Source organism: Herpailurus yagouaroundi, unplaced genomic scaffold (assembly GCF_014898765.1).
Source record: "Herpailurus yagouaroundi ecotype Mexico unplaced genomic scaffold, PumYag 222, whole genome shotgun sequence".
Lineage (NCBI taxonomy): Eukaryota > Metazoa > Chordata > Mammalia > Carnivora > Felidae > Herpailurus > Herpailurus yagouaroundi.
Window position 1 is genome coordinate 12,236,253 of NW_024412453.1, and position 23,434 is coordinate 12,259,686.

A 23,434-nucleotide genomic window follows, 5' to 3' on the forward strand; every position below is an offset into this window, starting at 1 on the left:
TCACCAATGTAGAGCTGGGCCACGGCGGTGGCCGAGTTCTGGAAGAGGTGCCACAGCTTCTGCTGCTTGTGCTCGGGCTGCGCGGCGGCCGCCGCCTCCTCCTGCAGCTCAGGGGGCAGCTGCTCGTCCTGCTCGGCCTCGGCCAGGCACTGCCGCTCCCACTTGGAGAACCAGTGCTCGGGCCCGTGCTCCTGGATCTCGGCCTCGCCCTCCTCCTTCCGCTCCTCCATCCTCCGCGGCCTCCCGCGGCCTCGCCGCCGCCGCCGCGTCCTCCTCAGATGGGGCCCACGCGGGAGCGTCGTCGTCGAGCGGCCCGGCGACGGGGCCCAGCGACCGGCGGCGGCTCCTCGCGGCGCCCCAGACCTCCTGCACCCCGACGGCCTGCGAGCCCCGCCCCAAAGCCCCACGCAGCCCGGGACGACCCCCGCCCCGGGCCTCCCCACCCCCGGGCTTCGCGGAAGGTCGCCGCGGCCCAGACGACTGCCGCCGCACCTCGCGTCGCCGGCCCGAACCCGTCTACCGCCCGCCCATGGCGCCGCGGCCCTCCTAAGGCCGCCGCCGCTGATCGCCTAGCCCGCCGCACAGCCCGGCCTACGCCGCCGAGCCCACCCCGAAAACTGAGGAACGTCGTCGTCGCCGCCGCCGTCGACGCCTCTGCGGCTGCTGGTCTCCGCCCTCCCCCGCCCACATGCTGACAGGGGAAGCACCGCCCACTCGGCTTCAGCTCTCCGGCCCGGTTGGGGCGCGCCCGCTTCGAGGACCCCCATTGGCCCGATCCGACCGGTTCCGCGTGCCGGCCTCTGAATACAGCTCCGTGATTGGTTCTCCGGCCTGTCTGCCTGACGTAACCAATGGGCGGGGGAAAGGGAGTATATGTCAGGAAGGATGGAGGAGGAGGGGGAGGAGCTGACAGTGGTTGCGTCCAAGCCAACCGGGGGTGGGGTGGGGTGAGATAAAAGGTACGCATGCGCACTCGCTTGCTCGCCGCTGGGCACAACCACCACGCGGGGCGTCGAGTCGGGGTCACGTGACCCGCCCTAGCGACCGCGCCCCGCGGGGGTTTTCAGGCGCTTCCCGGCCTGAGGGGAAGCAAAAGTAAGTCGGGCCTCCGCACCTCGGAGTCGCTGGGGTGTCGGGGGTGGCAGCCAGCCTGCTCCAGCCCTTTGGGCTTCCAAAGGGGAGGAGGGACGTGGAGAAAGAGAAGGAAACGCCCAACTTGTGTCCAGCTTGGCAGAGTGCTCCCCCATCTGTTTATTTCAGTGTCCCATTTCTCTCACGGGCAATTTGGGCCTCCGAGCTCGAAGAAAAACTCGCAAGTGTTAAGGCCAGCGGGCTGGTCTTCGGGGACAGCGTCCCGTGTCGCGGCCGCCAGTCCACCCTGGAGGCCGCCAGCGCAACGGAGCGCGGGACGGGGAGCCCAAGCCGGGGTGGGTGGCGGCCCCGCACCTGTCCCGACAAGCAGGCTGCGGGGCCAAGTGCGGGCAGCCTGCGTCACGCGCCAGCCCCCGCCTCCTGCGGCCGGAACCCGCGTGGCCGCGCCGAGTGGACGGCGCGGCCTCCAGTTAACCCGCGCGGCGCGGTGACCCTGTTGCCCCTGCGACCCCGGGGCACCCCAGTAGAAGCAGCCACGCAAACGGGCGATGACCGCACAGAGGCAAACCCGCCACCCCAGACTCCGGCGTCAGGGTCAGGAGCCACCCAATGCTGGAGAAGTCGGCCAGGCCACCATCCCCCACTAGCTGCCACCTCGCGCACCCTCCTCACTTTGACCTACAGGATATGGGTCCGCCTCCTTTATTTTCACCTGACACCATCCCCTGCTTGTCTTGTGCTGCCCATTCACACTGGCCTTCTTTATGTTTCCCCAGGACACTAAGCTCTTTTCTGCCACAGGGCCTTGGCTGTCATGGTACACGCTCTCTGGACTCTTCCCCCTCCCCCCGCCCCTCAGTTCTCAAGGCTCAGCTCAAACGGCCTGTAAGCACAGAGCTCTTGTCATAGCAGCCTTGTTAAAGTAGAGCCCTCTACTCTCCTATTGCCTGGTTTTACTGTTTCATACCCCGTATCACTACATGAAATGATCTACTATTGATGTGTTTTCTTACAGGACTGCTGTCTCCAAAAAGTAACTTCTTCAAGGTCAGAATCTTGGCAGTCTTCTTCCTGGTTGAATCTTTAAAAAGATAGGTAAGGTTTAGGAAGAAAGGGGGTTGGAGGCCACGCAGAAAGTACATGCCAGGCAAAAGTGGGTGTTAGAGGGGAACCCCAAGTTTTCAGGCAGCCAGAGTGGGAGCAGCAGGCCATGAATGCATTTTGTCCATCCACTATCAGAGGCACACAGCCTGGGGCTTACCTCTTTTGCACAAGCACAGCAAAAACTATCTGTTGATTCTGTAATATTAAAAGAATTTTTTCAATGATTACAATAGAAAAACATCTGAAAATCTGTTATTTTTATGGCAAAGAAATTTTTTTTAACGTATTTTTTGCGAGACGGAGAGAGACAAAGCAGGAGCAGGGGAGGGGCAGAGAGAGGGAGGCATAGAATCCAAAGTAGGCTCCAGGCTCTGAGCTGTCACCACAGCCCTACACAGGGCTCGAACCCACAAACCCCGAGATCATGACCTGAGCCAAAGTTGGGCACTTAACCGACTGAGCCACCCAGGCGCCTGTGTGGCAAAAAATGTTTAATTTGAGGGTATTTTCATAGAGATTTTTCTGAGACTTGCCAAGGTCTTAAATGAGTGTTCTCTCTCTCTTCCTCTCTTCCTCCCCCTCCCTACCCCCAGACACACAGAGATGACTCTGGAGACCCAAGCTATTGGTCAGTTTCATTCTAAACTTCTGTTTATAAAACCTAAGCAGCATTATTACACGTCAATACCTGCTGGGTGCTCATAGCCAACCTGCAAGGGCTGTGGGATGAGGCTCACCTGTGGCTACTGTAAAAACAGTATATGGCCTATGCTATGATGGCGGAAAGTTAGATTTGTAAGGAGGATAAATGGGTATTTCCCAGGGGTGGAATTTCAGAGGACTTCCTGGGGGGGGGGGGGGAAGCACTGCTAGACCATGAAGCACAGCCAAGGCTCCTGGAAGGCAGAGGCCCCTCAGAGCACTGGGACACATAAGTTGAAAGGCACAGAGATACGAAGCACCTGGGTGGCTCAGTTGGTTAAGAGTCTGACTTCAGCACAGGCCATGGTCTCACAGCTTATGGGCTCAAGCCCCACATCAGGCTCTGTGCTGACAGATCAGAGCCTGGAGCCTGCTTCAGATTTTGTGTCTCCCTCTCTCTCTCTCTTCCCCTCCCCTGCTCATACTCCGTCTCTGTCCAAAATAAATAAACATTAGGGGCACCTGGGTGGCTGAGTCGGTTGGGCGTCCGACTTCAGCTCAGGTCATGATCTCACAGTCCGTGAGTTCGAGCCCCGCGTCGGGCTCTGGGCTGATGGCTGAGAGCCTGGAGCCTGCTTCCGATTCTGTGTCTCCCTCTCTCTCTGCCCCTCCCCCGTTCATGTTCTGTCTCTCTCTGTCTCAAAAATAAATAAACGCTAAAAAAAAAAATTTTTTTAAACAAAATAAATAAACATTAAAAAATAAAATAAAGGGATGGGGCGCTTGGGTGACTCCGTTGGTTAACCGTCTGACTTCGGCTCAGGTCGTGATCTCGCAGTCCGTGAGTTCGAGCCCTGCGTCAGGCTCTGTGCTGACAGCTCAGAACCTGGAGCCTGCTTCTGATTCTGTGTCAACCTCTCTCTCTGACCCTCCCCCCATTCATGCTCTGTCTCTCTCTGTCTCAAAAATAAAACGTTAAAAAAAATTTTTTTTAATTAAATTAAATTAAATTAAATAAAGGGGCGCCTGGGTGGCTCAGTTGGTTAAGCGTCCGACTTCAGCCCAGGTCATGATCTCACGGTTTGTGGGTTCAAGCCCCGCGTCGGGCTCTGTGCTAACAGCTCAGAGCCTGGAGCCTGTCCCAGATTCTGTCTTCCTTGCTCTCTGCCCCTCCCCCATTCACACTCTGTCTCTGTCTTTCTCAAAAATAAACAAACATTAAAAAAATAATAATAAAATAAAAAGAAAGGCACAGACATGGAAAAGGCTTACAAAACCAGTAATAATCTAGTTTGACTTGAACCACATTTTTTTTCTATTGATGAGATAGTGCCATCTAGTTTGGCTTTCTAAATAACTTTATAGGCACTTCCTGTCTGAGTGACCTTGGGCACATTAGTAAGACTCTTTGAGCATCAAAAATGGAGATGATAACAAATTCCTGAGGTTTGTTTTCAAGATTCAATGAGAATAAATGAGAAAAGAACTGAGTTCCTCACACATCCACGAAATTACTCAATAAAGACTGGCACTAAAAAAAAAAAAAAAAAAAAAAATTAGTCCTCAAGGGGCCTGAGAAAGTGATCCTGGATTAGCCTCCAACCTTGGAATTGGGAGGTTTATAGGAGCCACAGTGCATGTGACATCTCTCAGCTAAATTCTGGAAACTTCACATCCATTGTTTTTTTTTTTTTTTAAATATGTGAAATGCTTTTTTTTTTTTTAATTTTTTTTTCAACGTTTATTTATTTTTGGGACAGAGAGAGACAGAGCATGAACGGGGGAGGGGCAGAGAGAGAGGTAGACACAGAATCGGAAACAGGCTCCAGGCTCTGAGCCATCAGCCCAGAGCCCGACGCGGGGCTCGAACTCACGGACCGCGAGATCATGACCTGGCTGAAGTCGGACACTTAACCGACTGCGCCACCCAGGCGCCCCCACATCCATTTAAAGTAAGTAGCATTTGATGACTGAAGAAAATGTGAGTTAATGTGTACTTTCTTCTTTTTTTTTTTTTCCATAGGCTCCATGCCCAACGTGGGGCTAGAACTCAGGACCCCAAGATCAAGAATCACATGTTCCACAGACTAGGGCAGCCAGGTGCCACTGCACTTTGATTTTTAACACCTTCCAGACTTTTAGGTATGTATACATAAAGACTTTTTTTTTAAGTTTTTTTTTTAACATTCATTTATTTTTTTTTTAATTTTTTTTTAACGTTTATTTATTTTTGAGACAGAGAGAGACAGAGCATGAACGGGGGAGGGGCAGAGAGAGAGGGAGACACTGAATCTGAAACAGGCTCCAGGCTCTGAGCTGTCAGCACAGAGCCCGACGCGGGGCTCGAACTCACGGATTGCGAGATCATGACCTGAGCCGAAGTCGGCTGCTTAACCGACTGAGCCACCCAGGCGCCCCAACATTCATTTATTTTTGAGAGAGAGAGCGTGAGTGGGTGAGGGGCAGAGAGAGACGGAGACACAGAATCTGAAGCAGGCTCCACGCTCTGACCTGTCAGCACATAGCCCGATGCAGGGCTCGAGCAAACCTCGAGATCATCACCTGAACCAAAGTCGGATGCTTAACTGACTGAGCCACACAGGCACCCCTATATGTAAACACTTTTAAACACAAAAGATATATTACACAGCTTGTTATGAAACTGACCTTTTATTTTCCATTTTGTAATATATCTTGGACATCTTTTCCATGCCAACAATATACGTTGACCCTTGAACGATGTGGAGGTTAAGGGTATGACCCCACGCACAGTTGAAAATCCATGTGACTTTGTACACCCCTGAAACTTAACTACTGATAGCTTTCTATTGATTGGAAGCCTCATCCATCATAACATATACAGTTGGCTAACATGTAGGTTGTATGCTATGTATGTATTATATACTGTGTTCTTACAATAAAGGAAGCTAGAGAGAAGAAAATGTGACTAAGAACATTACAAGGAAGAATAAATACATTCACAGACCTGTACTGTATTGACTGAAAAAAATTTGCATATAAGTGGACCAACGCAGTTCAAACCCATGTTCCTTAAAGGTCAACGGTAGTCACCTGCTTACTTCTTATTAACAGTCACATAGTACCCCATGGTATAGGCCCATCATAATGTATCAGTTCATCACCACAAAGCATTTTGGCTGTTTTCAGTGTTTTAGTACTATAGGAACACGTACTCAGGGTCTCTGTACAACTAACCCATCTTGGCCATCCTTTAATTCCTCCTTTCCTATACATTCCATGAGGTAGAATCCCCTGTAAGAGCACCATATTCTGTATTCACTGGTCCTAACAAGTACTCCTTGTTTCAATGGAAGAATTCCAATTGCACAGAAGAACAGAAAGTAAGAAGTGAAAAGTTATTCCACCTACCTTGTCTGGCATGTGTCTCAATCCTGTACTCAAGAGTTAACATGTAACCTTTGGAGATGGTGTCCTTGTGTATGTGTGTATGTAACTATACACATGTATGTCCCCCCTTTAAGGAAAAACACGCGATCATTTTATGAGTACTATCACACTCTTCTTTCTCTTAACATAGTTTGACACCATTCCTTGTCAGTACATAAATCCTTTTAAAATATTCTGAAAGGGACTCCTGGGTGGCTCACTCAGTTGAGCAGCAGACTCCTGACTTTGGCTCAGGTCGTGATTTCATGGTTCATGGAATCAAGCCCCATGTCAGGCTCTGTCTCTCTCAAAAATGAATATACATAGGGGCGCCTAGGTGGCGCAGTCGGTTAAGCGTCTGACTTCAGCCAGGTCACGATCTCGCAGTCCTTAGGTTCCAGCCCCGCGTCGGGCTCTGGGCTGATGGCTCAGAGCCTGGAGCCTGCTTCCGATTCTGTGTCTCCCTCTCTCTCTGCCCCTCCCCCGTTCATGCTCTGTCTCTCTCTGTCCCAAAAATAAATAGAAAACGTTGAAAAAAAAATTTTTTTTAAATAAATATACATAAAAAAAATACAAAAAAAGAAAAAGAAAATGTGCTTTAGAAAGGCAGAGCAGGGGCGCCTGGGTGGCGCAGTCGGTTAAGTGTCCGACTTCAGCCAGGTCACGATCTCGCGGTCTGTGAGTTCGAGCCCCGCGTCAGGCTCTGGGCTGATGGCTCAGAGCCTGGAGCCTGTTTCCGATTCTGTGTCTCCCTCTCTCTCTGCCCCTCCCCCGTTCATGCTCTGTCTCTCTCTGTCCCAAAAATAAATAAACGTTGAAAAAAAAAATTTTATAAGAAAGGCAGAGCAATTGGCACTGGCTCCCATAAATACATGTGTGCCATTTTTCCATAGTCTTACTAATGGTATTAAAAAAAAACCAAAAACTCTGCACTTCGCTGATCAAAGAAATGAAAAAACGTTATCTCCTTATGGCTGTACTTTGACTAGTCTAGTTTCCCAGGTTGTCATTGGCTTTCTGTTTCGTTTATCCTTTTCCATTTTTCTTGCTTTGAAAATTTTTTTAAAGAGTTCAGTCTTTGAATTTATAGCTCCTGAGTTTTGCATCAGGCTTAGAAAGGCTTTCCACACTCCCAAGATTATTTGTTCACATGATTGAATTAAAATTTTTTTTATGTTTATTCATTTTTGAAAGACACAGAGAGAGCACAAGCAGGGGTGGGGCAGAGAGAGTGGGGGACACAGAATCTGAAGCAGGCTCCAGGCTCTGAGCTGTCAGCACAGAGCCCGACGCGGGGCTCGAACTCATGAACCACGAGATTGTGACCTGAGCCGAAGTCGGACGTTCAACTGACTGAGCCACCCAGGCGCCCCCATGTGATTGAATTAAAACTGGAATGGAAGCCCATCTTTTTCCTTCTCTCTTGGACTACCACACAGCAACGTCAAGAGAATGGGTGATACCCACAGCTTCTCGTGATACATGATGCGTGCATTCATCACAGTAGGCCATACACGCGGCCTCATAGATCAATTACTGCCAGGAAAGCTCAAAGTTAGAATGAAGGGCATGAGTCAAAAGACATGAGAAAAGTCAAATAACATTGTGAGCACAAGAGGTCAATAAAAATAAGATAAAATCAAACATCTTTTACTTAACATTTCACCGCACATACATTTAAAAAAAGGCAGTCCTTTTTGGGTTTTAATACGTTGCCTGCTCAAGTTTAGCACCAGTGTTGGCGTTATTAAGTACACTCTTGAGCTGGTTTCTGAATTTCACTTTTGCTACAAGACATGGCATCTGGTTCCCCCAGAGGGGGTGAGCTGAGGGAGAATGCCAGGAGGAAGTTCTCCTTTTTATGACCTAGCCTCAGAAGTCATACAGCATGTGTACAGTCTCTTCCATGGAAGCAAGCCACTAACTCTGGGTCGCGCTGAAGGCCAGGGGGATTGGCTCCACCTTTGAAGGGAGGCATGCTATAGAAATGGGGATATACTTTAAAACACCACATCTCGATTGTACCCGTGCTGCACTCAGCTTCCTACTGAGGGTGAGATTCTTTGACCGTGCAGTCCTGGACTCCAAAGGTGGGGTGGCTTGTTGGAGATGCGGGTGACTCCCCCCACTCACATTTCAGTCACCGTGTATGGGAACAATGATCTGCTCTTCTGGGAGGTGGGGGAAGGAGTGTGGGAGGGATGTGTTCTGATTCCTTCTCATGCCTTTCCTGTGATCAAATGTGGTCACAACTCACCTCACTTGGTAAATTAAAGGGACGTGTTTCTCCCTAAACTCTTGTTTTCTGTAGAAACACAGAAAACAAATTGTGACAGAAGATTTTCAACAGATTTGAAACCTTATATGTTCTCCTCCCCTTGCTATGAAATGCAGCTTACCTTGGGCAAATAATTCTACCTTTCTTAAGAAAAAGAGAAAATACTGCTAGTCTTGGGGTGCCTGGGTGACTCAGTTGATTGAGCATCCGACTCTTGATTTCAGCTCAGATCATGAACCCGGGGTCATGGGATATAGCCAGCTTAAGATTCTCTCTCTCTCTGTCTCTCTCTGTCTCTCTGTCTCTCTCTCTGTCTCTCTCTCTCTCTCTCCCCTCCCCCCCGAGAAAAAGAAAGAAAAAATACTGCTAGTCTGTTTATAACACAGAAAAAAGTGTCAGAGAATCTCAGACCTTGTGGGGGAAATTATAGATTCTCCCAAAGGTCTCAAAACTGAGCACAGAATGGGATAATGTAAGCATGTTGGAGACTGCATGCTTCTCTCCCAATATCCATTCCACAGTTATTTTTTGCAAACAGAGCCTAAATTGTATTCAAGTGGGCAGTGTGCCTAGCTTAAGGACTACATTTCCCAGCCTCCTTTGCAAGGAAGGGAGGATGATGAAATCATAAGAGGAAGTCATTGGGTGGGGCTTCCAGGAAAGCTATTTAAAAGGAAGTGATTTAGCTTGGTCTCTTGCTCTTGCTACTTCCTCCTTCCTGTTGCCTGGAACTCAAACAAGGTAGCCAGGGCTGCAGCAGCCATCTTTGACCATGAGGTAACCTTGAGGAAGGAAGCCATATGCCGAGAATAGTGGAGCAGAAAGGAGGAAGTCTGATGAATTTGTGGATGTCCTCAGACCACTATTTAAGTAAAAGAAAAGCCCTCTAGTTTATATAAGCAGCTGTGGTTGGGTCTCTGCACCAACAGCTAAATGCAATCCATTGCTCGTTATATGTAAAGGACGTAGTAATCTGCGCAGTGCTAAACAAATGTAATCTCCTGTAGCTTGGGGAAATTTGAGGTTGCTGGTTGTGCTTCCTCTTTGCTTTTACCCACCTTTTATGCAACTTTGCCCCATTACAACAGCGTGTTCCTTCCAGAGCTGGTGTTCAGCCTGGAACTGTAGCTGCAAGTTGCTGCCAGTTATCAGATAGTACTCCGGTTAGGAACGATCTCTCTTTCTGGCTCCTCTCTGAGGGGTGAATCACAGGCAATTAAGTGCATTCAGAAAGACAGCCCGTGGCCTTTCCAACTTGTGAGAACTCTGCCTGTGGTGCCCAGGGCTTGGGCTGAAGGCACGCTTCAGCCCGGTGGTGATGTCACTGTGAAAAGTCTCATGATAACGCTGTTTCTCAGGCCTCCGGCTTCTGCCTGCTAAGTGATTCCTTCACTTTCCTAAAATCTGTGGGGGTTTTTTAAATGTTTGTTTTTGAGAGAGAGGGAAAGAGAACACGAGCCAGGGAGGGGCAGAGAGAGAGGGAGACAGAGAATCCCAAGAAGGCTCTATGCTGTCCACGCAGAGCCCAGCACAGGACACAAACTCACGAACCATGAGATCATGACCTGAGCTGAAACCAAGAGTCAGATGCCTAACAGACTGAGACACTCAGGTGCCCCCCCAAAACCAGTTTTTAAATGGCACAGCTCTCAGGGGCGCTGGAGTGGCTCATTCGGTTCAGCATCCAACTTCAGCTCAGCCCATGATCTTGCAGTTCATGAGTTCGTGCCCCATGTCAGGCTCTGTGATGACAACTCAGAGCTTGGAGCTGCTTCAGATTCTGTGTCTCCCTCTCCCTCTCTCTACCCATCCTCTACTTGTGTGCGCGCGCTCCTCTCTCTCTCAAAAATAAACATTTAAAAAATAAAATAAAGTAATAAAATGGCACAGCTCTGAAAAACAAAGGCTCAGTTCCGTTTGCCAGCCTGGGTCTCACTAGAGAAACAGCTTCTCATTGAGGTGAGATGTCTATGCAGTGGAGTCACAGCATCTGACCGAAACCAGCATCCTGCAACAGTAATGCAGGCTCTCGAATTCAATCCCCAGCTCTGTGATTCTCACCTGAATCCCCCCAGTCGATCTCATTCAAATGCACAGTCCAGTTCCACACAGCTGGGGTGCGCCCTGGGTGGGTGCCCGTCCAATAAGCCCCCAGCGATGCCCGTGCCCCAATGCACAGACGGCATCTGGAGTGGGAAGGCATTTGCTGGCTGTTCTCAAAACACAGTCCCAGGCTGTCAGGCACCTTCTTGTCATTTAGGTCTCAGTTCACATGTCACTTCCTCTGAGCAGTCCTCCTTGACCAGGCGTTCCACAGCAGAGTCTCCCAGCCCCCATCACTTCTACCTCACCCACATTTCACCTGCAGCACATGCCCCCCCTCCATGCACCGCATGTTTATATGCATCTTCCCCCCCGCCCCCAACCTCCATTACAATTGACACAGGATCATGTCAACTGATTCTCTCAGTCACAAATTTAGAATTTGGGTGGAGACCAGAAATTGGGAGCTAAGTAACATTAATGGCTAGGTGATTCTTTTTTTTTTTTTTTTTTTTTTAATTTATTGTCAGATTGGTTTCCATACAACACCCAGTGCTCATCCCAACAGGCGCTCTTGTCAATGCCCATCACCCACTTTCCCCTCTCCCCCACCCCCCCCCCATCAACCCTCAGTTTGTTCTCAGTATCCCAGAGTCTCTTATGGTTTGCCTCCCTCCCTCTCTGTAACTTTTTTTCCCCTTCCCCTCCCCCATGGTCTTCTGTTAAGTTTCTCAGGATCCACCTATGAGTGAAAACATGGTATCTGTCTTTCTCTGCCTGGCTTATTTCACTCAGCATAATACCCTCCAGTTCCATCCACATTGCTGCAAAAGGCCAGATTTCATTCTTTCTCAAGTACTATTCCATTGTATATATAAACCACATCTTCTTTATCCGTTTGTCAGTTGATGGACCTTTAGGATCTTTCCATAATTTGCCTATTGTTGAAAGTGCTGCTATAAGCATTGGGGTACATGTGCCCCTATGCATCAGCACTCCTATATCCCTTGGGTAAATGCCTGGTAGCACTATTGCTTGGTCGTAGGATAATTGTATTCTTAATTTTTTGAGGAACCTCCACACTTTTCCAGGGCGGCTGCACCAGTTCGCATTCCCACCAGCAGTGCAAGAGGGTTCCCATTTCTTCGCATCCTTGCCAACACCTATAGTCTCCTGATTTGTTCATTTTAGCCACTCTGACTGGTGTGAGGTGGTATCTGAGTGTGGTTTTGACTTGTGTTTCCCTGACGAGGAGTGACATTGAGCATCTTTTCATGTGCCTGTTGGCCATCCGGATGTCTTCTTTGGAAAAGTGTCTATTCATGTCCACTGCCCATTTTTTCACTGGATTATTTATTTTGGGAGTGTGGAGTTTGTGAGTTCTTTATAGATTTTGGATGCTAGCCCTTTATCCGATAGGTCATTTGCAAATATCTTTTCCCATTCTGTCGATTGCATGGCTAGGTGATTCTATTCCTCCATAACCCAGGACATAACCCAGCCTAGGAGCCACCTCTGTTCCCCTACCCGCCCCCCGCCCCCCACCCCTGCTCTCAAATTCATTTCGTATTAAGCTGAAGCTTCATAGTTTCTAATGTTTGCATAATCCCAGTGTACTACTATTAGCCTTTTGCCATTTTTCCTTCCAGTCTTTTAATACTTTTTTCCAGTCTTGGGGCTCTTGGATGGCTTTGTCAGTTGAGCATTCTGCGACTTCAGCTCAGGTCATGATCTCACGGTTCGTGGGTTCGAGCCCTGCGTTGGGCTGTGTGCTGACAGCTCGGAGCCTGGAGCCTGCTTCAGATTTGTATCTCCCTCTCTCTCTCTGTCCCTCCCCCACTCGTTCTCTCTTTCTCTCTCAAAAATAAACATTAAAAAATGTATATATTTTTCAAGTCTTTTATATTAACATAATTATTTCCATAATTAACAGCAGGGCCCCTGGATCCTATGGGCTTGGCCAGCCAGTTGTGCTCATCTACCCAACTGCTTCTCCGGTGACATCATGAGGTGGCTTGAAATCAGCCACGGGGGGGGGGGGGGGGAGGGGGGGATGTTTACAGCATGAAAATCAGCAAATACCGCAAACCAGAGCTTTTCTTTTCAGGGAGTCAGTTGTTAAGAACCCATCAACTCGCCATTGATTTGACTTATAAGACATTGGGTTTCCCCAGCCACGTATCCACTGACTAGTTAACATTCTCCTAAAGTGTACTAGATTAGGTCCTTTTAAATGGAGACGGATGCCATATAAATAAACACAGAAACAAGAAACTTCTAGGAAGTGATAAAGTATAAAGAAAATTAATGAAACCACTGATAATGTTGAACGTATTCCTTTTCTCCCCTGCCCCCCATCACAAACAATTCCTCAAGTTTCAAAAAGGTCTAAGAAAATGGGACACCTGGCTTGCTCAGTCAGTTAAGCATCCGACTCACTGGTTCATGAGTTTAAGCCCCAAGTCGGGCTCTGTGCTGACAGAGTGGAGCCTGCTTGGGATTCTCTGCCTCCCTCTCTTTGTCCTCCCCTGCTCATACTCCCTCTCTCTCTCTTAAAAATACATAAATAAACATTTTTAAAAATGCCTAAGAAAAAAAGAAATAAAAGGTCTAAAGGGCATTCTTCCTAATGGCTGCGTATTATTTACTGATGTATTTATGCTTTCCTCGGCAGTTCAGAGTTTCTCAGCCTCAGCACTGTTGATATTCTGGGTCGAATAACTCCTGTGGGGGGCTGTCTCATGCTTTGAGACGTGGCTTTTACCCACTAGATGCCAGTAGCAATGCCCACTGCACACCAGCTGTGGCAACCAGAAATGTCTCCAAGTCTCGCCCCCTGGTGGTCAAAATCACCCCAGCTGAAGGTCACTGACTCAGCTGGACTTGACCTTAGCAAAGACCTCCAGGAAGGAAGTGCATCTCAGAGAGTGGCCCCATGATCAGTAGCAGGTGTGCCAACTGGGAACTTACTACAAACGAAGATTCTCTAAAATAAAAACTATAATTAATTAATATAAAAAGATTTAATAAATAAAAAATTTTTAAATTTGTTTTCATTTTTGAGAAAGAGTGTGCATGAGAGCTGGGGAAGGGCAGAGAGAAAGGGAGACAGAGGATCCCAAGTGGGCAGTGACAGCAGAAAGTTCGATGTGGGGCTCAAATTCACGAACTGCGAGGTCATGATCTGAGCCAAAGTTGGACACTTAACTGAGCCACCCAGGCGCCCCTAAAAAATATTTTTTAATTTTTTAGAAAGGGGGGGTAGGAATCAGTTAAGCATCTGACTCTTGATCTCAGCTCAGGTTTTGATCTCAGGGTTGTGAGTTCAAGCCCCACTTTGGGCTCCACGTGGAGCATACTGAAAGAAAGGAAGGAAGGGAAGAAAGAAATGACAATTCTCAGGCACCTCTCCAGACACCTGAAATCAGAATCTCTGGGGTGGGACCAGGCAGTCTGTGCTTTAACAAGCCCTCCTGGGGATTCTGATGCACACTCCAGCTTGATAAGGTCCAGGGATGAAGGTTTTCGGAATCACAACACTGTTCCGTGCCGTCCTGCAGTGCGTGGTTGTGGTTGTATCATAATCATGGCCCCCCCCCCAGCCCCCCCCCCCCCGCACCTGCTGATCCTTGATCCTTGGCTGGTACAGGTGATTAGAGAAAATTAGCTGAGTTCAGGTGTACTTTTGACTTAAGTACCACCTTTCAGCCCAAGATTACCAAACACCACTTATTTTTACCCCAGGGAGGCTCTGGGAGGCTCCAGGGCCAGAGGCAAAGTTAAGAATAGAAAGCAAATGGGTCCTGACTGTAAGTTCCAACCACCACGGGGTGTTTCTCCACTACATGTAAACCGTGGTTTTCTAAATAAAGAGCAGTTTGGTCTTTTCAGAAACCAAAGAACCACAAAATGCAAAGCCAAGCCAAGATGTACCACTAGTCGCTACCTCCTGCTCTTCTTACCGTCTTGTACATTGGCTACCATGAACTCAGTTCAGAAATACGGGTTCACAGGGGCACCTGGGTGGCTCAGTTGGTTGAGCCTCCGGTTCTAGATTTCAGCTCAGGTCATGATCCCAGAGCTGTGGGATCAAGCCCCATGTCAGGATTCATCTGCACCGCGCAGCATGGAAGCTGCTTAGGATTCTCTCTCTCTCTCCCTCTGCCCCTTCTCCCTTGCTCATGTGCACTCTCTCTTTCTTAAAATAAAAAAATAAAAAAATAAAAAGAAGTAAAAAAAGAAATATGGGTTCACAAGCTTTCTTCCATGGTTCATAAATGGGGGTTCCTACCACTGGAACAAGAATGCCTCTGGTCTAGCAGAGGTGGGGGTATCGCCCCATTCTGGGAAGCATTTGGAATGGGGGGTGGTGGGAGATGGCTGTCACAGACACTGGGACTTCTGGTGTTTACTGGTTAGTTCCAGAATGGTTAAACATCGTACAGAGTAGTTTGTGGGACTGTAGAGTGGTACAATCACTTTGAAAAATAAGCCAAGAGTTTCTTTTAAAATTCAACATACAGGGGGTGCCTGAATGACTCAGCCCATTAAGAACCTGACACTTAGGGGGCGCCTGGGTGGCTTGGTCGGTTAAGCGTCCGACTTTGGCTCAGGTCATGATCTCATGGTCCGTGAGTTCAAGCCCCGCGTCGGGCTCTGTGCTGACAGCTCAGAGCCTGGAGCCTGTTTCAGATTCTGTGTCTCCCCCCCTCCCCTGTTCATGCTCTGTCTCTCTGTCTCAAAAATAAATAAACGTTAAAAAAAAAATAAAAAAAAAAAAAGAACCTGACACTTAGTTTAGGCTTAGGTCATGATCTCATGGTTGATGAGTTTGAGCCCATCAGGATCCATGCTGATGGTGCAGAGCCTGCTTGGGATCCTCTCTTCCTCTATCTCTGCCCCTCCCGTAGTCTCTCTCTCTCTCAAAATAAGTGAATAAACTTTAAAAAAAAAATGTTAATTCAGTATACAGGATGCCTGGCTGCCTCAGTTGGTAGGGAATCTTACTCTCGATCTTGGGATTGTGAGTTTAGAGACATAGGTAATATCCAACTGTGTGGAGATTACTTTAAAAATAAAAACATAGGGGAACCTGGGTGGCTCAGTCAGTTAAGAGTCCGACTTCAGTTCAGATCATGATCTCACACTCCCTGAGTTTGAGCCCCAATGTTGGGGTCTTTGCTGACAGCTCAGAGCCCGGAGCCTGTTTCCAATTCTGTGTCTCCCTCTCTCTCTGCCCCTCCCCCGCTGGTACTCTGTCTCTCAAAAATAAAAATAAACATAAAAAATAATAAAAATAAACTTCACAAAATAAAATAAAATTCAACATACACTCACGATAATACTCTACCATTTCCACCAATACTCCTAGGTATTTACCAAAGAGAAAAGAAAGCCTATATCCGCACTTACATGCTCTTCTTTAAAATATTTTTTTTGTTTAGTATTTATTTATTTGGGTGAGGGAGGGCCAGAGAGAGCCAGAGACACAGGATCTGAAGCAAGCTCTGTACTGAAAGCAGCAAGCCGGAAGCGGGGCTTGAACTCATGAAGTGTGAGATCATGACCTGATCTGAAATCAGATGCTTAACCAATTGAGCCACCCAGGCACCCCCCTGTGTTTCTCTGCAATAGGCAGAAACTGGAAGGAACCTGAATGTCCAACAGGTGGAAAGATAAACAGACCATAGTGCATCCATACACTGCTGCTATGCAGCAGTGAGAAGAAATGAACTCTCGGTCCACAGTACAACACGGGTGAATCTCCGAATAACTATGCTAAGTAGAGGAAACCAGACCCCCCCCCAAAAAAAAAGGTGTGTGCCTTATGATTCATTCCCTTTATAGAAAATGCAAACTAATCTATAGCCACAGAAAACAGATGAAAGGTGCCTGGGGATGTGGGGGAGGACAGGGAAGGACCAGAAGGAGGGATTACAAGAAGATTCTATTGTAATCTCCTTTGGGAAAGGAAACAGTTTGGGTGATAGTTATGTTAATTAAGCCTCTACGGGGCTGCTGAGGACCTGGCAGCTGGATTCTTTTCAGCAGAGGAAAAGAAAGGAGGTGCCCAAGACAGAAATGACAGTTTTTTATAACCTACCCTTGGAGGTGACATCCATCACTTCAGCTGTATTCTATTCACTGGAGGCAAGTCAGTGAGTTCAGCCCACACCATGGGGAAGGGAATTACACAAGGGCATGAATACCAGGAGGTGTGGATCTTTGGGGACCCCCTCAGAGGCTGCCCAGCACAAGGAACAGGTGCAAATACGTGCATCTTCCCTAGCTCTTCCTAAACGGGGGTGGGTTAACCATGGCGCTGGCAGACCACAATCCCAAAATCACAAGGACATTTTCTTTCCTTCTTAAAAAATACAGCACTTGTATAGCATGGAGACTAGAGTTAATAATACCGTGTCGTACATTGGAAAGTTGTTGAAACAGTAAATCTTACAAGTTCTACTCACAAGGAGAAAGGGTCTGTAAAGCTGTGCGGTGATGGATGTTAACTAAATTTACTGTGGTCATCATTTAACAATATATACAAATATTGAATCATTATGTTGCATACCTGGAACTAATACAGTGTTACATGTCAATTGCCAGTTAGATCTCAACTGAAAAAAAAATTAGAATCATGTCCCCTGTACCCCAGGGGTGCTAAGAGCTGATGGTACCAATATGTTTGGCAGACTGTGTTTCTGTGAATTCTCCCAGCAGCTGAAGCAACAGCCTTTTGTAAGAGAACAGGAGAGGCCCAGGCTCAGGGTGGGGTGAAGGATTCGAGGGGCGGTACGCTGCATCCTCCAAATGCACTGTGTGGGTTATTGTCTGGGAGCATTCAAACATCTGTTCTAGTAGTCAGGCTACTGCCAGTGACTGAACCACAATGACAAGAAGATCGAATCAGCTAAACCTCACGGAAGTGAATTCCTTGCTCAGGCAGAGCCTGCTCTGGGTCCAGGCAACAATCCATCACAGCTGCTGCCCTCCACGGGATGATGCACAGTGACTCAGGGATGCAGGCAGCTTCTGTCTTGTGACTCCACCCTCCGCGAAGGGGAAGACAAAGCCTGGAGAGTCTTACTTACGGTGGCTTTTTGCTCCCTCAGATAGGAAGTGACACATCACTTCTGATCATAATCTGTTGGCCAGAGCCAGTCATATGACCCTGCCTAACACTATCTCCTGACACCCAAGAACAAAGACCTGGATATTGCGGCAATCCATAATAACATTTTCATAGAAGGTCGCCCAGCCACACATAAGATTTCACATGTGGGGTTTTTTTTATTTTATTTAGGTTTCTTTTTAATTTATTTATTTTGAGAGAGACAGAGACAGTGTGAGCAGGGGAGGGGTGGGGGGAGGAGAGAATCCCAAGCAGCTTCATGCTCAGTGCAGAGCCCCACGTGGGTTTCAAACCCACGAAAGCCTGAGATCATGGCCTGCGAAACCAAGAGTCGGATGCTTAGCTGATGGAGCCACCCAGGCGCCCCTATTTTATTTAAATCCAAGTTAGTTAACATATAGTGTAATCATGATTTCAGGAATAGAAATTAGTGATTCATCGACAATAAAACACCTGGGGCTTATCCCAACAAGCACCTCCTTCATGCCCATCACCCATTTAGCCCATTCCCCCACCCAACACCCTGCCAGCAACCCTCAGTTTGTTCTCTATATTTAAGAGTCTCTTATGGTTTGCCTCCCTCTCTGTTTTTAACCTTCCCTTCCTCTGTGTTTTTTTCCTTCCCTTCCTCTGTGTTCATCTGTTGTGTTTCTTAAATTCCACATATGAGTGAAATCATATGATATTTGTCTTTCTTTGACTTATTTCGCTCACCATAATATACTCTAGTTCCATCCACGTTTTACAAATGGCAAGGTTTCATTCTTTTTCATTGCCGAGTAATACTCCATTGTACCACATCTTCTTTATCCATTCATCAGTCGATGGGCATTTGGGCTCTTTTGATACTCTGGCTATTGGCTATAAACATTGGGGTGCATGTGCCCCTTCGAATCAGCATTTTTTTGTATCCTTTGGATAAATACCTAGTAGTGCAATTGCTGGGTCTAGGGTAGTTCTATTTTTAATTTTCTGAGGAACCTCACACTGTTTTCCCAAGTAGCTACACCAGTTTGCATTCCCACCAGCAGTACAAAAGTGTTCCCTTTCCTCTGCATTCTCACCAATGTCTGTTGTTTCCTGAGTTGTTAATTTTGATTCTACGTGTGTTGATATTTATCATAACGCCTTTGTATTAACTTATTTGATCCCCATAATTCCTCAAGGAGGTTGATATTTTTATTCCTATTTTAAAGAGGAATTGAGGCACAATGAAGTTCCTATCCACAGAACACTTGTTTTTGTTTATGATATTTCTTTAAAAATTTTTTTTAAATGTTTGTTTATTTTTGAGAGAGACAGAGACAGAAACAGAGTGTGAGTAGGCAAGGGGCAGAGGGAGAGGGAGACACAGATTCTGAAGCAGGATCCAGGCTCCGAGCTGTCAGCACAGAGCCTGATGCAGGGCTCGAACTCACAAACCGCGATTTCACGACCTGAGCCGAAGTCGGACTCTTAACCGACTGAGCCACCCAGGTGCTCAAATAAATAAAAACATTTAAAAAAATTTTTTTAAAAACACACCAAAGCAATTTGCACAGATTTTTAAACAACTATTTAATATGTGGTGTTGGTGGGGATATAGAGAAATAGGCATTTCATACGCTGTCCAGGGTGAGAGTGGAAATGCGGAGGGCGTTCAGCAGTTAGCATCCAAAGATTTCAAATATGTCATCCTAACCCTTCGATTCTATGTTTAGAAATTTATGTGAAGAAAACAAATCTGTATGCAACGATTTGGTTAGCAGAAAACCCAACCTAGCTTATTACAGAATTATTTGTAGGAACCCAAAACTGAAAATAACCTAAGTGCCCCAAATAGGAAATTAGCTTTAAAATCGACAACCCTGCAGTTCAATGGCATCTGGTGTCGCTGTTGGTGGGTTCGGACCCCACGTCAGGCTCTGTGCTGACAGCTCAGAGCCTGGTGCCTGTTTCAGATTCTGTGTCCCCCTCTCTCTGCCCCTCCCCCTGCTCACACACGGTCTCTCGCTTTCTCTCTCAAAAGTAAACATTGAAAAGAATTCCACAAAATAAATAAAAACATTGGTCAATTGTGACAAATACATGATAATGTAAGGTGTCTGTAATATGGGAAAATCATGCGGGAAACGCAGACGGTGTGGAATTGCTGGCACTATCTTCACAACTTTTCTGTAAATTTAAAACTGTTCTAAAACTTTATTATTAAAAAAAAAAAAAAAATCACCCAGGGTGCCTGGGTGGATCAGTTGATTGAGCATCTGGCTCTTGATTTTGGCTCAGGTTATGATGTCACGGCTGGTGGGATTGAGTCCACATCAGGACTGTTAGGGATTCTCTCTCTCCCTGTCTCTCTCCGCCCCTCCCTTGTGCAAGCTCTCTCTCTCTCTCTCTCTCAAAAATAAATAAACATTAAAAAAAAAAAATCTCAACCAATTGTGATCATTTGGTCCACTTTAAAAAAAACACACACAAGGGTTCTTGCCTCTAGCTGTAAGGACACAAGGCTCTTCCGATTTTGTCATCAGGAAAACTGCTGTTTGGAAACAGACCCTGGCTGTGGCCTGTGGGGGCACCAGGGAAGTTGTTGGCTGAGCTGAGGATAAACACCAGCGATTCTATTCTCAGTAAGTGGCTCTCACCCCTAACCATCCTTCCTTCCCCTTCAGTGTGTATCATGTCTGGGCCTGAATTATCCTGTCTGGCTAAGTCCTGATTCTGGGAGACTTCTGGTGTTGGAAAACATTGGGAAATTTCAGTGGATTTGGCTGCAAAGGGACTTCGTGCTTTTTTTTAAACAGGTGACTGACTTCAACATGAATGCCAATGCTTATGACCGGAAATCAGATGATGCAACGCAAAGCAGGAGCATCAGATTTTCAGATGACATGGGGCTTCAGGTGACAGCCAAGCCACTGGTTTGCCAGCCTGGATGGGTGCAGCCCTGAGAAGGTGCTCTTGCAGAAACACCTAGGATACTGACTTATTCATTGCAGAGAATAACCACCCCAGGGTTGGGAGTTAGGATCTGGCAAGAGTTTAAATTAGGAGAAATGGTAGTTGAAGAGCTTAAAAACATAGGGAAAAAAAACCAGGGTTGGCGGGGGGAGGGGCGCCTGGGTAGTCAGTTAAGCATCGAACTCTTGCTTCAGGCTCAGGTCATGTTCTTGCTGTGTGTGAGTTTGAGCCTTGAGCCAGACTCTGCGGTAACAGTGTGGAGCTTGCTTGGGATTCTCTGTCTCCCTCTCTCTCTGCCCCTCTCTGGCACTCATTTCTGTCTCTCTCTCTCTCTCACTCAAAATAAATACACTTAAAATAAAATGTAAAAAATAATAATACAAAAGAAGAACAAAGGAGTGGCCATCACATCTGTGAGTGTTCTGAGAAATCATTGAAATTCACTAAAATTATTCTGACAACAAAAATAGCAATGACTAGCATGTTTTTTGCACACGCACCAATGCTATGTTCCCTTTATAAAAGAAACCCTCTGACCCCTGTCCCCACAAAACCCAGTCCTGAGGTTGAGGCCTGAATCATTACATATCCCTTGGACAGGCTTGACCCAAACCAATTCAAACAAAGAAAGCAGAAAGTGGCCAAACAGCCAAATTCTTGCTTTCACCAAGTTACTACACGGGCTTTTGAAACTCATGGCAGAGATGATAATCTTGAAAGCCAAGGCTTTTGATGTGCAAGATTCACAAAAGAGACTTTTTTTTTTTTATCTCTTGGATTGGCTAGACTTGGGAAAACAGCATCGACCGTGAGCTGATGAGCTAGTCCATTTTTCTATTCTTTCGACTTGTTTTGTTTTTTTTTCTTTTTTAAATTTTTAAAATTTTATTTTAGCGAGGAGAGGAGGGAGTGGGAGGGGCACAGAGAGAGAGAGGAAGAGAGAGAATCCCGAGCAGGCTCTGTACTGTCGGCACAGAGCCCGACGCGGGGGTTGGTCTCACAGCTGTGAGATCGTGACTTGAGCTGAAATCAAGTCAGACTCAACTGACTCAGCCACCCAGGTGCCCCCGTTTTTTTCTTTAAGTAAACTCTATACCCAACGTGGGGCTCAGCCTCAAGATGCTGAGATCCAGAGTCACATGCTCGACCCACTAAGCCAGCCAGGCACCCTTATTCCCTCTAAAATTTTCAGATTAGGGGCGCCTGGGTGGCACAGTCGGTTAAGCGTCCGACTTCAGCCAGGTCACGATCTCACGGTCCGTGAGTTCGAGCCCCGCGTCGGGCTCTGGGCTGATGGCTCAGAGCCTAGAGCCTGTTTCCGATTCTGTGTCTCCCTCTCTCTCTGCCCCTCCCCCGTTCATGCTCTGTCTCTCTCTGTCCCAAAAAAATAAATAAACGTTAGAAAAAAAAAAAAATTAAAAATAAATAAATAAATAAATAAAATTTTCAGATTAAAAATTCTGCTACGGTTAGTTTTAATCTGGAAGCCAGTAAGCCTGCAAGAAGGTTATCGCAATTCGGCAGCAAACAGCCGTTTGGGGAGGGGTGGTCGAGATGGGGAAGATTCAGGAGGCTGGAGAGAAACGGAGGGCTATCTGGTGGTAGCCCACTGGACTGTTTGCACATCTCAGGCCTGAAATCCCCTGCATTTCGCTCCTCCTTCACTTTGGGAGCTTCACGCCTGGAGCACTTGGGGAGACGCAGAGAGAATACAATCCTAGGTTAGCCACTGCGGTGGTTTCCGAGAAGGGTCTCTGCCCTGGACACCACCTGCTGCGAAGGGACTTGTACATCCAGATGCCTTTGGGCTTCAGTCCAGGTGCCCTGGGAACCTCAAAAGGTTTTCAGTAGGCCGTGGACTGAGCTGGTTTTCAAAGTCCCATCTACCCCAGCTCCTGCACGGGGCAAGTTGGAGCGGGCTATGAAAATGGACCAGTTAGGAAGCACCTCACATTCCTAGTGCTTAATATAGTCACTCTTTCTTCTTTCTTTTTTTAAGTTTATTTATTTTTGAGAGATACAGAGAGAGCACGAGCGGGAGAGGTACAAAAAGAGTCTGAAATCTGAAGCACACTCCAGGCACTGAGCTGTCAGCACAGAGCCCGACGTGGGGCTCAAACTCACAAACCGTGAGATCGTGACCTGAGCCAAGGTCAGACGTTCATGCAACTGAGCTACACAGGCGCCCCACACCCTTTCTTATTTCTGAAAGCAACCCTGTGCAATGGGAATTGGTTTCCTCATTGGGAAAGCAGGAAATCTGAGATCAGAGAGATTGAGTGAAGGACCCAAGGTCACACAGCAATTAATTACCTGTAAGGTTGCCAGATGAAATGCAACACACGCATGGAACATACTTATACTAAGAAGTTATTCACTGTTTATCTGAAAGTCAGATGTAACTGTGTGACCTATGCTTTGATTTGCTAAATCTGGCAACCCTAATTACTGACCCAGCCAGGATTTGAGGCCAGGGTCCCACTCCAAAGTCCTGGTCCTTCCTCCAAACGGCCCCAACCCTAAGGCAAGCATTGGCTTTGGTTCATCTCCATATCCCTACTCATTGCCTTACTGGGGCCTTGCCATCAGCCAGAGGGTCCCCCGGAAATGTTTGTCTTGTGAGTATAGAAGTGGGTGAGCAGGGGCACCTGGGGGGCTCAGTCAGTTGAGTAATGCTCAGGTCATGATCTCAAGGTTGTGAGTTCGAGGCCCGTGTCAGACTCTATGCTGACAGTGGGGGAGCCTGCTTGGGATTCTCTGTCTCCCTCTCTCTCTGCCCCTCCCTCTAAATA

The 23,434-nt window shown here is 47.3% G+C and overlaps 1 protein-coding gene and 1 long non-coding RNA gene across 5 annotated transcripts in view; one reads left to right on the forward strand and one right to left on the reverse strand.

Annotated features, from left to right (window-relative positions):
* Positions 1 to 258, reverse strand: part of HAPSTR1 (HUWE1 associated protein modifying stress responses) — a 27,550-nt gene extending 27,292 nt beyond the window's left edge. The window contains exon 1 of the mRNA XM_040459052.1: positions 5 to 258. Within this exon, the coding sequence (XP_040314986.1) occupies positions 5 to 230 (226 nt within the window). The 5' untranslated portion in view covers positions 231 to 258. The remainder of the gene's footprint in view (positions 1 to 4) is intronic.
* Positions 259 to 941: 683 nt separating this feature from the next.
* The window catches only part of LOC121019541 (uncharacterized), a 31,291-nt gene continuing 8,798 nt past the window's right edge, over positions 942 to 23,434 (forward strand). Inside the window, exons 1-6 of one of the 4 annotated variants that reach the window (XR_005785652.1) lie at positions 942 to 1,095; positions 2,108 to 2,187; positions 4,862 to 4,980; positions 16,591 to 16,725; positions 20,213 to 20,311; positions 20,486 to 20,636. This is a non-coding gene — a long non-coding RNA (uncharacterized LOC121019541). The remainder of the gene's footprint in view (positions 1,096 to 2,107; positions 2,188 to 4,861; positions 4,981 to 16,590; positions 16,726 to 20,212; positions 20,312 to 20,485; positions 20,637 to 23,434) is intronic. The other 3 variants (XR_005785649.1, XR_005785650.1, XR_005785651.1) reach the window with 3 other exon arrangements.